This window comes from Diabrotica undecimpunctata, chromosome 7 (genome assembly GCF_040954645.1).
Source record: "Diabrotica undecimpunctata isolate CICGRU chromosome 7, icDiaUnde3, whole genome shotgun sequence".
Lineage (NCBI taxonomy): Eukaryota > Metazoa > Arthropoda > Insecta > Coleoptera > Chrysomelidae > Diabrotica > Diabrotica undecimpunctata.
In genome coordinates this window covers 78,144,661-78,162,425 of record NC_092809.1, presented here as the reverse complement: position 1 = coordinate 78,162,425, position 17,765 = coordinate 78,144,661, and the positions used below count along the sequence as shown (strand labels likewise).

At 36.8% G+C, this 17,765-nt stretch overlaps 2 protein-coding genes across 3 annotated transcripts in view; one reads left to right on the top strand and one right to left on the bottom strand.

Annotated features, from left to right (window-relative positions):
• Positions 1-17,765, bottom strand: part of LOC140445513 (ATP-binding cassette sub-family C member 4-like) — a 390,598-nt gene that overhangs the window by 214,921 nt on the left and 157,912 nt on the right. The window lies entirely within an intron of this gene.
• LOC140446479 (uncharacterized) lies at positions 14,588-16,303 on the top strand. The gene has a single exon (XM_072539033.1). The coding sequence runs from the start codon at positions 14,588-14,590 to the stop codon at positions 16,301-16,303; it is 1,716 nt and encodes a 571-aa protein (XP_072395134.1).

The following is a 17,765-nucleotide window of genomic DNA, read 5'->3' as shown; positions in this document are numbered from 1 at the left end:
TTTCTTTGTCCCTTGCCGAGATTTTATCGAAAGTTTGGTTCTGTCTTCTGTAGATAAGTTTTTTGGTTTTTCTGCCTTTTACCAGAAAAGGGATTGATGATTCGTGAAATTGGTTTGTCGATTCTTATCCTGATTTCATTTTCACAATTCCCCTTCTTATTGAGGGTTAATCCTGAATATTTGCTAGTTTCCATATCCTTGCTTTTTTTAATTTCTAAAGTCTTTAATCAATATTAGAAATCCACACTTTATCGTGAGTATTTTTTTAAGTCCGTTGCTTCACATACTCTGCTTTCAACTTTCTCGGAGACTGTGTTATTGGCTTATTTTTCGGAACTGACACAACAATAAAAGCCATCAAGAGTGTAGTCGAATTATTCAATGACTAAAAGTATGTTACAATCCAACAATGATGTAGACATTTTAAAATATTTCAAACTACACTATAACAATTTTCAATTGAAGGATTCATTGGCAAAACCGCACTTAGAGCAACCAACCGATATTTCCCTTATCAACTGTGCAGAAGCATATCAAAATAATATTTAATTATTTATTATTTATTTAAACACATAAGTAATTACGTAAAAATTAAATCTAAGACCGATATAATTATTAAATTATCATGTGTGTTCTGACAGTTATCTTATAGTTGTCTAACAAAATGTAGTAAAATTATACTGTTATTATAGAGTGCCTAATACAGTACTTCAAAAAACAGAAAACTTTGCAAAATAATTATTATATTCCCTTTATATAGAAGGAGATACAAAATTATCTAAGTTATGGTTATAAAATTTCTAAATCCGCCAACTCCTCCGAAGAGGAATCCCCAGTCACACTTAAGTCTCATTATTATTTTGTAGAAAACAGTGTCTACCATGCGGTCCCGTCTCCACATTTTCTCTTGTCCTTAATCACATGGGCTACGCCATTAGACCAATCTTCTTTCCGTATCCATTCCATTGCAAGTTCTAACGAAACGTTGGACATTAGAAATTTTATATGTCATGTTTTCACGAGCTACGTAACTCTTTAAGGGAGCCCAGATTAATTCTATCGGGTTTATCTCGCAATGGTAAAGAGGAAGTCTCAAAATGGTGATTCCTTTAGCACGAGCCATTATATCTACAATATGCTGGCGATATCAGTCGCTATGCTACCTAATGACACTTATAAGTTCAGCCTTAACCATATCCTCGGAAAATGGAATTCCTTTCTGTCCTAAACAACTCTGCATGTCTGCTTTTTTGGTGGCCATAGTTGGCAGATGTTGTACTAATCAGCTGTGATAAGAAGCGTTATACATCACTATTAACGAATTTAGCTTGACTCGTGAAAGAAGAGATTCAAACCATTTTTCAAAGCTTTGGGCGTCCATGTCTTGTGCACTATTGTCTAAAAAGCTACCCATATGAGCGACAATAAGTCGTTGCCCTTTACCCGTTGGTCCTCGTAACTCTGTTAATGAACCGTCTACAGATGCTTGACGATAACCCGCTACAGTAGTATCTTGTCAGATCTTAGATACTGTATGACCACCATTCACCCACGTTTCGTCCAGATAATCAATCTTTTTATAGCAGAACGAACCTCTCTAATAGAGCGAAGATATCTTTGTCGCCATGAGACTAAATCGTCTCTTTCTATTAAGACATATTACTTCTTTGGCATATATAAATTTTAAATCTTCTTTTATTATTATTCTTCACGTCTCTTTGCTAATTTTTGGAATGAGATAATTTTAAATGGATTGGCACTTTATTCTGAAAAAAGAAAGAATGAGTAGTAGTGCGTACAAAATTTTTCTGGTACTCGTCCAATTCAATTTTTTTTACCATCACAATGTACTTTTAGAACTTGCACAATTCCACTCACCTTTTTTTCAGGTACAATGCGTTTAATTGTCGACACGGATACTCCCGTTAAAAATGAACGCTGAGCTATAGCTTCCACTGTACAAGTGTATTTGTTAAATTTTCCTACACTCTACAGACAATCTACTTTTCTTTTACCGACATAAACTTCCGCTTTCTTTGTACATTACTTGGACCGGCTACGGCATCCATCTTAATGATATAAAAAGAATAACCATCAATCATATTATTCTGTTATTTTTCTGTTGTTTACTTACCACAAAAACTACTTTAAAGTTAACAAATATAATAATAATATATTTAATAAATATAAAACAAAGCCACATTTACAAGAACCAGAACACATACATAATATGTACGCTTGATGATGAAGAAACCGAACGAATAAACTATTTCTCCCATTCCCACTCTTTCCAAGGACGTAAACATATAGACCAGGGAAGTCTTGATAAGTTTACCGATATTTCAAAGTATTCAACGAACTTGTTTAACTATTCGTTTTTTAAACAAAATGGGAAATGTTACAGTACCAAGAAAGTTGCGATTTTTACGAGTACACAAATATAATCCTCTAAATAAAATTTATTTAATAGCTAAGGTTGTGGTTGTATTTGGCAATGCAGGAGCTTGTCGAATTTGTCAAATTAACCAAAAAAAAAATTAGATGATAGTGAATATTTGGGAATATTATTAATTGTGAAACTCAAGCAAGTAAAGAGTGATATAAAAATATATATACATCGGTTTAGAACGTCTTTCGACGTTGTCCCATACCTAAACACCATCTCTTCCTATCTTCGCAGTCGTTTGTTGTTAAATTTCTTTCGCTCATGGACTTGTTTACGCCGTGTTGCCATTCTAATCTGGGTCTTCCTCTTTTCCGTCGACCTATCGGTTGCCATTCTATTACTTTTTTGGGGAGTCTTGATGCTGGCATCCGTTGAACATGCCCATACCACCTTAATTGTTTCTTCTGATATGTTGATATAAAAATATCATTTGTAATTACTGAAGAATATGTTAAACGTTACCGAATGTACATAGTTTGTCCAGCAGCAGCAGCAAAGAATCGTTGTTGTACCCATATCGCAATGGAAAATGTATTAATCAGGTTGTGGGATCAGTTTTATAAGGTACCTACCTTAAAAATGACACATGGAGGTTGGAAGTCATCAATGGTCGTTAAAGGGTATGTTAATAAATATTTTGAACACAGGACAGAAATAGCTAATAAAGTGTTAAGAACCTGTAATAGTAAAAAAGCCCCCGATTCGCGACCAGATACATCAACGGCAGTTGTGTCCATAGCATAAAATATATAATTTCAACATAAGAAAATTCGATTGTTGTACAGAATACTTCTAGGAACATCTATTCCTGCAATGCACATTTACTAATTATAATTCCGATTGTTCTTAGGGAATTGTTCTCTTGAGGAAAAAAGTAATTTCATTAAAATTGGTTTTTTTATCTGTCAATAGAGATAAAATGTCAGACGTTTTTCCCAACACAATAAAACATAATTATTATTTAAAATTCCCAGTTTAACTATATGTCACTACGCCTATGTATGGTTTGATTCCTACTAAACTGTTTATATTGAAGGTTCAAATAAATTGACTTAATAGAAACGCTTCTCATGTTACAATATGCATTAATATTTTTTAACAGACTGATCAAAACAATGTATTATTCCACCCACACTTTCATTGAGTAACTTTAAAGATAAAAATTAGTGTAAGTAACAAAAGGCGTGAAACTAGATTGTATTTTATCTGTAGAATTTAATAACAGGAAATAGAAAACATATTACGGGTTTATGTAAAATATTATAGAAATTCGAAAAGAAATTTTTTTGTCGGCTATAGTTGAATTTGATTCTTCTCATAACATTAATAATTATAACATGGCCAAAACAATAATGCAAAAATATCCCGCCGTAACTTGTCCAAAAGCTCATTGTTATATTTTATCTTGTACAATTTTCGTTTATTTTATTAAATTTTATAAGAACATTAAGTAAGTATATAACTCGTAGTAAATGTCAGTAAACGTCTGTAAAAATTTGTCAAGAAGTCATTTTAGGCCACTAATACTTCCTCCTCTAATAAAACAACCTTTAATATGTTTAACTACCTTCGATGAACCTTTTTAAAAAGTTAATAAGAAATAATTTTTAGGCGTGCCAATAAATTCTCTTTATAGGTTTAACTACCCTATCTGTTTTGACTAATTTGTCGTTGGCTTTTGTTTGTAAATATAGAAACTATATAATAGACGCTGACAAAATCACACGAACGGCACGCACTCTTTGAATGTTTCTCTCCCCAACTTCACTACTTTTCTACATTTACACCGCTGAACAAAAACGTACTCAATCGCACGGTTTTTATAGGTTATTGATTTACATTATAATAATAAAGTAATTTAAATATTTTATTGGCTATAGAGTATAGATTTAAATTCTAAATTTCAATGTTTATATACAAGGTGGACAAATAAAAAAGTAAAATAGGTCAAAAACAGTAAATTTTTTTAAAAAATTAAGAAATAAATTTAGTTTATAAATTGGAAGGAAAGCAATTCGTTTAAATAGAATAGAATAGCAATATCTTTATTCACAAGAATCGGTTGACAAACAAATACATGATTTAAATGACTCCATTTAAGAGAATATGTTGTCAAGATACAATAGTAATGAAAAATCCAGATCATCCTCATTAAATAATTCTGAAAGCAATATAGTGAGATTTTGAAGGATTTCTGTAAATATAGCAAACAGTGAATAAGCTAGCAAAATAATAGAATCGGTGAACTAAGTTATTTAAATTTTTCTAATTATTATAACTTTCTAACTATGTCCTTTCTACTGTCCTGAAAGGTACCCTTAACCACAGTGACTTTTTTCTCACTTTGCTACTCAATATTCCGATATAGTAGTTCTTAGTTAACAATTTTTAGATAATTCAAGCTTAAATTGTTGCATATATAAGACTGAATTATTTGCTTTCAATTACTCATCAATATTCAATAACCTGCATAAACACACGGATCACCGTTTTGATCTTGTACACTGTAGTGAATAACCTGTTATTAGTTAGAACTGGTTTTAAGGCGAAGAGACAAATAAAAACACAATAGCGACACGAGAGCAACAGGAACATAATACATAAATGTGAGTATATTATATATTAGTGTTCTGAAATAAATATACTGCAGAGGCGTGCTAATTGATCATCAATCTCTGAAGTGATTCGTTAATTTTGCAGGTGATGATAGTTTATTACTAGGGTTATGGTTAACGAACTAGATTTTTTACAAATATGAATTATGCTAAAACTGATGTAAATCATTCGCCTTAAGCTTTAATATATTGTCCTGGTTATATTAAAATTATTTTGTACTAACTTCTCTCAATGTCTTTTTTATAGATTATCATCCCTAACGTACCATGGCATCTCAACATTGTTCCTCAGCACTTTACGTTGAAATCTTGTGATATAGAACATACGCCTCCTCAAGGTTTTTTTCATTTATTTCTTGTATTGTTGCAATCCAATTCGTCGAGATTCTCTTAATACCATCTCACCAGCGGGTAGGAGTTCTTCCTAGGTGGCGTTTTTATTTCATGGCCTTTATACCAGAATCCTTCTTTGTCCCTCTTCCATCACAAGCCGACTTGTCGGCTTATGATGGAAGATGGACAATATATATTATACATTTTCGCAGAATTTTTCGCAGGTACATTTTGTATTTGATTTAATTCAGTGGAAAATATTTATTTTTAAAATCACGTATTTTACTGTTATAACACATTTAGAGATTTTAATATTTTCATTTATACATTAATACACAAATATAGTAGCGTCCTTAAATTTATTTCAATTTATTCATTTTTATTTATAAATTATTACAAAGTTGAAATATTATCTTTAACGTTTTTTATTCACTCGCAAAACTTTTATACAGATAACATTACATAATTTGCTTTAAATTTTTTTGCGTATACATACATACATTTTTATTTTTGTGAATATATTATATAAAATTATATTGTCAATATGGCTACAGCAAAAACTAAACGCTCCTCAATCAAAGGTTCTGTAACTCGTTTTAGTACGTATTTTAATTCTATCAAAAACAAACCTTTAGAACAAATTAACTTTAGAGATTTACAACTTAGACTTGATAGAATTGAGAAACTTTTTGATGATTTTGACAACGATCAATCACTTATTGAGGCCTCTGATGAGTACTATACTGCCAAAGCAGATACTATCCATGGTATAGAAAGGTCGTCTTTCGAAACGCCGTTTTTCCATATCACTAGCGCTGCGCGAGACTTTATTGACACCAATCTTTCAAAACCCCGTGATCAAGCTGCTCTAGCTTCAAATTCGACAATTTCGTCCGAAAACAGTTCACAAAGGTCTATTAACATTAGGTTACCCGCTATCAACTTGCCCTTCTTTGAGGGTGATTATGATAATTGGTTGTTCTTTAGGGATACATTTAATTCTATCATACATACCAACACGGAACTTTCCAACATTCAGAAAATCCATTATCTAAGATTATCCTTACAAGGTATTGCCGCAGAAACGATACGTAACCTGAACATTTCTGAGGCAACATATGAAACTGCATGAGAATTACTAAAAGACAGATTTGAAAACAAATCTTTTCTTGTTAATAATCATATTAAAAAATTATTTAACTTACCAAATGTTTAAAAAAATTCACATCTTGATTTACACACTTTACTTGATGGTTTCCAAAGACATTTACGCTCTCTTGAGTCCTTAGACTTAGACACAACATCTTGGGACGCCCTTATCATATATCTAATCACCACAAAACTAGACAATGCTACACACAAAGAATGGGAACTGTCAATTAAAGACGACAAGATCACATTACCCACTTTGAGTAACTTAACTGAATTTCTAAGAGGCAAATGTAGAGTCTTAGAATCTATTAATCATCAAGAAGAAAAATCTCGTCCCAAATTTCCATCTACAGGCAATCCCAAGTCCAAAAATTTCTTGTCAACTAATAATTCTTCTAACTGTTCTTTATGCAAACAAAAACATCTAATTTACACTTGTCCTGAATTTCTCACATTAGAAACGTCATTAAGACGTAATGAAGCAAAACGCTTACGACTTTGCATAAATTGTCTGCGTAGTGGTCATTTCACTAAGCAATGCAAATCTTCCGGGTGTCGTAAATGTGGGAAAATACACCACACACTTTTACACTTTCAAGGTAACTTACAAACGCTTATTGAAACCAGTAATCAAACCAGCAACAGTTTACCTTGCTCAAATCCAGGTACATCAGAAGGTTCTAATGTACTGACAGCACGTAACATTTCGTTTGAGCACAACTCTACTACTTTGCTGTCAACTGTAAAAATAAAAGTCTTTGACATCTCAGGTAACGAATACGAGGCTCGTGCGCTTCTAGATAACGGCTCGGAAAGTAATTTCATTTTCCAGCGCCTATTAAATCTTCTAAGGTTACCTACAACCAAAACACATTTTTCTATTTCTGGTATAAACCAAACAAATTCTATTGTAAGCTATAGAATATCAGTAAAATTTAAATCCAAAACTTTAAACTTTTCTCAAATAATTTCTTGCTTAGTACTTCCAGAAATTGCAGGAAATTTACCTTTTGTCACATTCTATAAGAAAACACTTAATATCCCTTCTAATATTACTCTGGCCGATCCAGACTTCAATATTTCATCTCCTATTGATCTTCTTATCGGTGCAGATATCTTCTGGAATTTAATTTGTATTGGTCAGATTAAATTATCACCTGGACAACCGATTCTTTAAAAAACCAAACTCGGATGGATTATCTCAGGTCCATTATTTCCAAACAATAGCCTTGCAGCCAGAACTACATGCCATTTGTCGACCATAAACAATTTAAGCATTGAAGATCAACTTCAAAAATTTTGGGAAATTGAAGAATGCCCAAAAACAAAATTTTTGTCCAACGAGGAACTTTCTTGTGAAGATCATTTTTTAAAAATGACCTCTCTTAATTCTTCTGGTAGGTTTGTAGTATCATTTCCCTTGAAATCTTCCGTCGACAATCTAGGCGACTCTAAGACTACAGCAACAAAAATATTTTATTCTCTCGAAAAGAAGCTTAATGCGAATTTTGAATTAAGATGATTACACTCGATTTATCGATGAATATTTATCCTTACACCATATGTCTGTTTCACCCTTTGTAACCATAGGATCTGAGTTCTTTCTTCCTCATCATTGTGTCTATAAAGGCAATAAAATTCGTGTTGTTTTTGACGGTTCTGCCAATACAGATTCAGGTGTTTTCCTGAACGACATTCTTATGGTTGGACCTAATTTGCAAGATGATCTTTTCACTATCATCTTACGTTTTAGTAAACATAGTGTTACGATAAATATATACTGGCCTAAATATATGATGACTAATAATTCTGTTTTGTTGTAGAAATTTGGCGAAGGATCTAGGTTCAAATTATGGTGAATCCTCCAATCTAGATGCTTCTCGATTTTTCGATGCAAGACAATGCGATCTTTCGATGCTGTTCTAGTATATCAGGATTTCGTATATAAATACGACATTTTTATATGGAGGGACAGTTAATTCTGAACCCGCGCTCGCGAATTTGTTACGTACGGATATAATATATAAATTATTGTCAGATAAGTTAATATAAATAAAGAAATAAATTAAATCCGTAAGTGTTATAAATATTGAACCTTTTAATAAATTCACAACAAATGGTGTCAGAACAGTGGAATACTTAGATAAATTGCGAAAATAAATTACAAGTGAATATAAAATAAATTGTGGAAATGGCTACGATTTATGAGCTGACAGTGACTAATTTAAGAAGACATCTTGAAGACAGAGAATTAGCTTCTACCGGAAAAAAGGCTGAGTTAGTCCAACGACTAAAGAACGCTTTGCTAGAAGAAGGACTAGATCCAGAGACTTATATATTTGAAGATGCTGTCCTCTCGTCGATTTCGAAAGTTTCTTCTGATGTAGCCAAAGTTTCCGGCGACATCGCATCATTAGAGAACAAAGTTTCCGACGATATTTCGAAAGTGTCTTCTGATGTAGCCAAAGTTTCCGGCGACATCGCATCATTGGAGAACAAAGTATCCGGCGACATCGCTTCTTTAGAAAGCAAAGTTTCTAACGAGATTTCTTCTCTGGAAAGCAAAGTTTCTGCTAACATCTCTAAAGTCACTTCTGAAATATCTGCTCTTGACGATAGAGTGTCTTCGCTAAAAAACCAAGTTGCTGCCGATAAGTTGGCCTTCGAAGAAAAGATTAAAGAGATGGAAAGGAAGATGGAAGAAACAGGGACAGCAGAGAGAGGTAACAATCTGATTACAGTGGAGATAAAAGAAGACGAGACGAAATTTAAGTTGGAGACACGGCCGAAATTTGAAGGAAGTGGAGGTTCTATTCATGTTAAAGTCCCAACTTTCGACGGAAAATCATCATGGAACAACTACATGAAACAGTTCGAATCAGCCGCAAGAGCAAATGGATGGTCTGAAAAAGAAAAGGCTGTAAACCTGACTATCGCTCTTCGAGGAGATGCCTTAGATGTGCTTCAGACCATAGCCGTAGAGGAGACCGATGATTTCGAACAACTGAAGAAGAGGTTAAATATGCGATATGGCCACAAACATTTGGAGCATGTATATCAGTCACAGCTTAAAAATCGTAGACAGAAGAAAGAGGAGGCTCTTCAAGAATATGAGGTAGATATTGCCAGATTAGTACGATATGCTTATCCAACAGCTCCCGAAGACATGATGGAAAAATTGGCCGTTCAAACGTTTATTGATGGTCTTCGTGATCATGAAATGCAGAGAACACTACGATTAGCTCGTCACAAGACGCTGGTTGATGTCTTATCCGCCGCCCTCGAATACGAGTCAGCTACGCAGGCCTCTGGCGGGTACAGTAAAGTTAGGACTGTAAAAGAGGAAGGAGATGAAGATAAACTTGACCAGCTCTTTAATTTGATAAAAAGCATGACATGCAAGAAAACGAAGACCATAAAATCAAGAAACTCACCATCGGAAAAACCAGAACGAGTCGGCTTTAGAGGAGCAGCTTCGACCCGGAACTTTTCCAAAGACCCTCTTATATTAATAGCTTCTTTGAAATGTCGTGAAGATAGTGTATATGTAGATGGAGAAATAAATGGTAAAAGACATACGTTGTTGGTGGATACCGGAGCGACCAGAACCATTATACGCCCGACAGGTATAAACAGCCGAAAGAAACTGTTACCAACGAGGTTACGACTTCGGACCGCTACAGGTGAAAATGCCAACATTCATGGAGAAATCCAGGTACAATTGGGAATTGGGGCAGAAAAGTTTGTCCATACTGTTATAGTTGCTGACATCGAAGAGGATGTTATATTAGGAATGGACGTAATGAATATGCATGGATTCCAATTGGATTTTAAGAATAAGGTAATCAAAGTTGGCAACGAGGAGGTATTTCTCCATCCACATAATGACAACACTGTGCAAGCAGCCATTACAGAAGATACAGTCGTGCCTGCGAGAAGCGAAACGATCATAGTAGCGCGACTACAGGGAATTGTAGACGAAGGGAGACCTGTTATGATGGAGCCTTGGAACCACGACGATGAGGTTGGCCGTGGAATCATAATTGGAAAGGAATTGGTGACTTCGGCTAAAGAAATTCCTGTGAGACTTATCAATGTCAACGACTACCCAGTGACCATAAAGAAAGAGACAAAAGTAGGAACTTGTGTACCTGTGACATCCATAATCCGTCAGGCGACAACATCTGATAATTCCAACGATAAATTCGACCAAATGGTTGCAGTTGCAGGACAGTCTCTAAATCAGATGGAGAAAAGGAAATTAAGGGAATTTCTTCGGCAGTATCGTGATATTTTCGTACCGAAAGGAGGAAAGACGGGAAGAACTACGGTTGTTAAGCATAAAATTGATACTGGTAATGCTAAACCAATTCGTCAAACAGCTCGACGATTACCACAGGCGAAAAGAGAGGAAGCTGAAACGATTGTTCAGGAAATGAAGAAAGACGGGGTGATAGAACCTTCTACGAGCCCATGGGTCTCTCCGGTGGTCCTGGTTAAGAAGAAAGACGGAACGACGAGGTTCTGTGTGGATTACCGTTTGCTGAACAACGTTACCAAGAAAGATAGTTATCCTCTGCCTCGGATCGATGACACATTGGACACATTGGCTGGAAGTAAATTGTTTTCTACTTTGGATTTGAAGTCTGGATACTGGCAGGTAGAAATGGACCCAGTAGATAAAGAAAAGACAGCCTTCACCACAGGATCTGGATTGTGGCAATTCAACGTTATGCCATTTGGACTCTGTAATGCTCCTGCGACATTTGAGAGGCTTATGGAAAATGTGTTGAGAGGGTTATCTTGGAAAACATGCCTGGTTTATTTAGATGACATAATCGTCTTGGGGGAGACATTCGAAGATCATTTGAGGAATTTAGAAAACGTTTTTAATCGACTTAAAGCTGCCCAATTGATGCTAAACCCCAAGAAGTGCCAGCTATTTCAAGGTAAAGTCAATTATCTGGGTCATATAGTCAGTAAAGAAGGAGTGGCCGTGGATAAGGGAAAAATCGATTCCATTAAGGAATGGCCAAAACCAACTGACAAACATCAAGTGAGAAGTTTTCTTGGACTATGTACTTACTACCGGAGGTTTATTAAGAAGTTTGCAGATATCGCTAAGCCATTAACGCGACTTACAGAGGAATCAAGAGAATACCGCTGGGATATAGACTGCCAAAATGCCTTTGAAACGTTGAAAAAGCATTTAATAACAGCACCAATTTTGGGGTATCCACTGCCAGAAGGAGAGTTCATCTTAGATACGGATGCAAGTAATGTGGGAATTGGAGGAGTGCTGTCTCAGATTCAAGGAGGACAGGAACGAGTCCTCGGATATTTTAGTAAAGTTCTTTCAAAACCAGAACGGAATTATTGCGTCACGAGAAGAGAACTTCTGGCAGTAGTGAAATCAGTAGAGCACTTCTATCAATATCTCTATGGCAGAAAGTTTCTAATCCGAACCGACCATGCCGCCCTTAAGTGGTTGATGCAGTTTAAGAATCCAGAGGGTCAGATAGCCAGGTGGATCGAACGACTCCAAGAATACGATTTTAAGATTGAGCACCGGGCCGGAGTTAGCCAGCCACAGAAACGCTGATTCTCTTTCCAGAAGGCCATGCCCAGCAGAGTGTTCCCACTGCAACAAAACGGAATCCAAGGAAGCAGCAGTGCTAAGAACGACGATTGTCAACGACGACTGGACGCCTACTAAGATAAGGGAAGAACAAGAGAGAGATCCAGTTATACAGAAAATCCGAAAATGGAAAGAGGAAAACCGTCGACCACCGTGGCAGGAAATATCAAACCTATGCTCAGTAGTTAAGACGTATTGGGCCCAGTGGGACTCATTTATCATCGAAGATGGCTTGCTCAAACGAGTCCTGGAAAATGATGACGGTTCAGAGAAGAGAAGACAGTTGGTGATCCCAAAGAGCAGAATAGCCGAAGTACTTCGTCAGTTACACGACAGTCCATCGGGAGGGCATTTTGGGGTAAAGAAAACCCTTCAGCGAATTCGGGAACGGTTTTATTGGATGAACAGTTCCGACGACGTAAAAGACTGGTGTAAGAAATGTACTATTTGTGCTACGAGTAACGGGCCTCACCGAAAAAGGAGAGCTCCTATGAGACAATATAATGTTGGAAGCCCGTTTGAAAGAATAGCTTTGGACATCGCTGGGCCATTTCCAGAAAGTGAAAATGGAGGCAAGTACATGTTGGTAGTAATGGATTACTTTACTAAGTGGGTCGAGATTTACGCACTTCCAGACCAGAAGGCCGCCACCGTTGCAGATAAGTTGATCCAAGAATATATCAGCCGATTTGGAGTGCCTTTGGAGATCCATAGTGACCAAGGCAGGAACTTCGAAAGCGATCTATTCCAAGGAATATGTGATAGACTAGGCATGAAGAAAACAAGAACTACCGCGTATCATCCGCAATCGGATGGTATGGTAGAACGAATGAATAGGACAGTTGGCAAGTATTTGACAAAGATGGTGTCCGATCATCAGCGAGACTGGGACCAATACCTTCCGTTCTTCACAATGGCCTACAGATCTGCTGTTAACGAATCAACAGGCCAGACACCAGCCAAAGTCCTATTCGGACGCGAAATGCGACTACCTTGTGATCTCGAGTTTGGATGTAAACCTGGAGAAGATGTAGCAGGTGAAGATTATGTGATCGAATTACGAAGAAGAATGGACGATGTACATGAGTTGGTCCGTTCCCACCTTCAGATCGCTAGCGACAGAATGAAGAAACGGTACGATACACAAGCCGAAAAGGGTTGCTTTAAGAAGAACGACAAAGTATGGCTGTATAATCCCAAGAAGCGAAAAGGTTGTTCTCCCAAATTGCAGCAGTTTTGGGAAGGTCCATACCTCATTATGGAGAAGATCAACGATGTCATCTACCGAATAAGCAAGATTCCGAGGGGAAAGCCGATGATAGTACACCATAACCGGTTGGCATCTTTCGAAGGTGAAGAAGTGGAAGTAAACCAAGTCCAAGATGTGTCTGACCTCACGTTTGAGGAATTCATGGGTGCCTATGGAGGTACCGGTAAAGCAAGACATGGTGTTACCACTGAAGAAAAGCAAGATCTACTCGCGCTCCCCGATGACTACTCGCTGGCCCTTACCATCCCGGCCAGTATCAAAGATGCACCAGGGTTGGCATCCGTCTTTCGAAGGAAGTTTGGTCGAGTTGCAGAACTTCAATGCCAAGTGCCAGCTCCCGGTAAAACCTTGAAACTCCAAGATGCATCACGTTACCTTTTCTACCTGGTAACAAAAGACACTGCCCGTGACCAACCTACCTACCGAGATGTATGGGAAGCCTTACTTCAATTGAGAGAGCACGTACTAGAGTCCGACGTGCAAAAGTTAGCCATGCCAAAGTTGGAGTGCCGCCAATTAGATTGGAGGGTTATCCGAAATATGGTGGAGGAGATCTTCAAAGACACCGAAGTCCAGGTGTTAGTCTGTTGCAATCCGCTAAGTACCTTGTGCGGAGAGAAAACCGTCCCTTGTCATTTTTATACAACTGGAAGTTGTAAAAGAGGGTCCAGTTGCCGATACCAGCATACAGTTCCGGTTCCAGTCCCGACAAGGTTCCAGGAGGAACCATCTTTTAAGAGGGGGGCAATGTTACGATAAATATATACTGGCCTAAATATATGATGACTAATAATTCTGTTTTGTTGTAGAAATTTGGCGAAGGATCTAGGTTCAAATTATGGTGAATCCTCCAATCTAGATGCTTCTCGATTTTTCGATGCAAGACAATGCGATCTTTCGATGCTGTTCTAGTATATCAGGATTTCGTATATAAATACGACATTTTTATATGGAGGGACAGTTAATTCTGAACCCGCGCTCGCGAATTTGTTACGTACGGATATAATATATAAATTATTGTCAGATAAGTTAATATAAATAAAGAAATAAATTAAATCCGTAAGTGTTATAAATATTGAACCTTTTAATAAATTCACAACAATAGTTTTGTACTACCAGCCGACATAGAAAAAATGTATCGACAAATACTGATAAAGGAGGAAGAACGCTCCTTACAAAAGATCATATGGCGATCTGATCATACAAACTCTCTCGAAACTAATACTTTAAACACCGTAACTTACGGTACTGCTTCTGCTAGTTTTCTTGCCACGAGATGTCTTCAAGAAGTGGCACATATGTATGCAACCGATTTTCCCGACATATCTTCTATAATTTTACGGGAATTTTATGTCGACGATCTTTACACAGGTTGTTCTACAACAGAAGATATCAAACGCATTCAATCATTTACTTCCGAATTATTGTCTCGGCATGGTTTCCAATTGAGAAAATGGAAGTCAAACGCACCTATTTTAAACTTTGACAATCAAAATAATGTTTCTTTGGAAATTGGAGCTGACGATACTATCAAAACTTTGGGCTTATTGTGGAGTCCAAAATCTGACACTTTTCATTTCAATGTTCAACCTATAGAGCACAAGTGTAAAGTTACAAAGAGACTTATTCTTTCCGCTATATCAAAAATATTTGATTCACTAGGTTTGCTTTCGGCTGTAACAATAACAGCTAAAATTATTCTCCAAGATTTGTGGAAATTAAAAATTTCCTGGGACGAAGTCGTTCCCATGGATATCTTTACGAAATGGGTTACATATCAGACTCAACTGGTTAAACTTAATCAGTTACAAATTCCTAGGCATGTAATTTGTAGAAACTACAAGTCAATTCAACTACACGGTTTTTCAGATGCATCCACTACTGCATATGGTACATGCATTTATATTCGTTCATCTGAAAACTTCGAAAATTTTCGTTGTCATCTACTTTGCTCCATAACCAGAGTAGCTCCTTTAAAACATATCCTCACGGTACCGCGCCTAGAACTTTGTGGAGCTTACTTGCTAGCTGAGTTGATAGACAAGGTAAAACAACACATGCAATTAGATTTGGAAGTAATCACTTACTGGTGCGACTCCACTATTGTTCTAGGATGGATAAAGACTTCTCCGAGTTTATTAAAGACATTTGTGACAAATAGAGTTTCTCAAATTCAAACTTTGACCGAATCTCACACATGGCGTTACGTGAATACACTTGAGAATCCCGCAGATCTTCTATCAGGGGGAATTTCTCCTACATCACTTATCACTTCTGAAATGTGGTTTCATGGCCCATCATGGCTAGCTAAACCAGAAACTCATTGGTCTAATAGAACATTCGAACCTTCTGAACTCCCCGAGCTTCGACCAGCATCAGCCCTTATCGCAAGAGTTCACATGAAATTGGACAGCATCACTAAAATATCCTCATTTGTAAAACTACAGCGCATTATCGCGTATGTATTACGCTTTATAAATAATTGTAAATGTTCTCCTAAACGAAGGAACTTCGACAACCTTTCTTGTGAGGAAAGAGATAATGCTTTAAAATATAGATTTCGACTAGTACAAAATGAAACATTTTATGACGACTTGACACACCTTAAGAGACATGGTAACGTTGACTCTAAAAGTAAACTACTTACCCTCAATCCGTTTATCGACAAGGATAACATACTCCGCGTTGGTGGAAGACTGCATAATTCTGATTTTTGCTACGATAAAAAACATCCCATTGTCCTTGATTCTAAACACCACTTTACTACTATTCTTGTACGAAATGAGCATCTTACCTTAAATCATTGCAGTCCTCAATTACTATTAGCTTCCATTCGTGAAAAATTTTGACCCATTAATGGACGTCAAGTGGTTCGCAAAATCGTTCGCGATTGTATTATCTGTTGTAGGGTGGCTCCTAAATTAGTAACCTATCTTATGGGTAATTTACCCTCGTCACGTCTTGTTCCCTCTAGGCCATTCTACAACTGTGGACTTGACTATGCAGGACCTTTTTGGTAAAGGATCGACACACCCGAAATTATAAAACCATCAAGGGTTACATAGCTCTATTCATCTGTTTAGCAACTAAGGCCATACATTTAGAAGTCGTGAGCAGCTTGACCACGGAAAAAAGTTTTCTAGCAACGCTAAAACGCTTTATTTCTCGACGCGGAAAATGCGCTTCCATCCTTTCGGACAATGGTAGTACCTTCGTTGACGCAAAAATGAGCTTGTCAAATTTTTTGATACCTCTAGTTCAACTATTAGAGACAATTTAACTACCGAAGGTATCAATTGGTAGTTTATTCCGCCACGATCACCTCACTTTGGAGGAGTTTTGGAGGCGGGAGTAAAATCTGTCAAATTTCACCTAAAGCGTGTCATTGGCAATACAATTCTTTCATATGAAGAATTTTCCACTGTTTTATGTCAAATTGAAGCTTGCCTAAACTCACGACCACTCTCACCAATGTCTAACGACCCTTCCGACTTACTTCCTCTTACTCCTGCATACTTTTTAATTGGATCCAAATTGACCGCAACACCTGAACGGAATTTCTTAGATGTCAAGAAAAACAGCCTTAGCAGATTCCAAAGGCTTCTAAAAATGATCCAAGGTTATTGGACTAGGTGGTCCAAGGAATACATTTCATCCCTCCAGCAGCGAGTTTAGTGGAAAAAACATTTCAACAGTCTTCTCAGAATTGGAAGTCTAGAGACGGTGAAGGAAGATGGGACTGAACTCTTAAGATGGTGCCTGGGTAGAGTGACTCAATTACATGCGGGTAGTGACGGAATAGTTCGTGCAGTGACAATTAAAAATAATAGAGGTTGTTTCAAGCGACCAGTGACAAAGGTGTGCGTTCTACCCACAGATCAGTGACTTATGCTTCAGTGAAACAAACGGTGAAAGAAACTTTTAACTCAACTCGATTACTTGTTGAACCCCTGCAGGCGTTCAAGGGAGGCGGCTTAAATGTTAAATGTTAAACGTTAAATGTTAGGTCTCTCATCATATTTCTTGTAATTCTTCTTAGTACTTACATCTCTGCAGTTTCCAGTAGCCTCTGCGTTGTGGCTGTGTCGGGTCTTGTTTCTGAGGCATATGTCTTGATTTCATCTCAGTGTTATTGTGTCTGTTTCACCATATAGTGTTATTAAGGCCTGCCAATCTATTCGCTTTTTGTACTTGATCTCTCCCTTCTTTGTACAGGTCTCCACAGCTGGAAAGTCTTTTTCCCAGATATTTTATTTCCATTACTTATTCAATACTGATGCCATACATTTCTATTTTACATCTGGTTGGTTC

What these genes read in the sequence shown, in the direction of transcription:
- LOC140446479 (XM_072539033.1), top strand. Translation starts at nt 14,588, where the DNA reads ATGTATCGACAAATACTGATAAAGGAGGAAGAACGCTCCTTACAAAAG.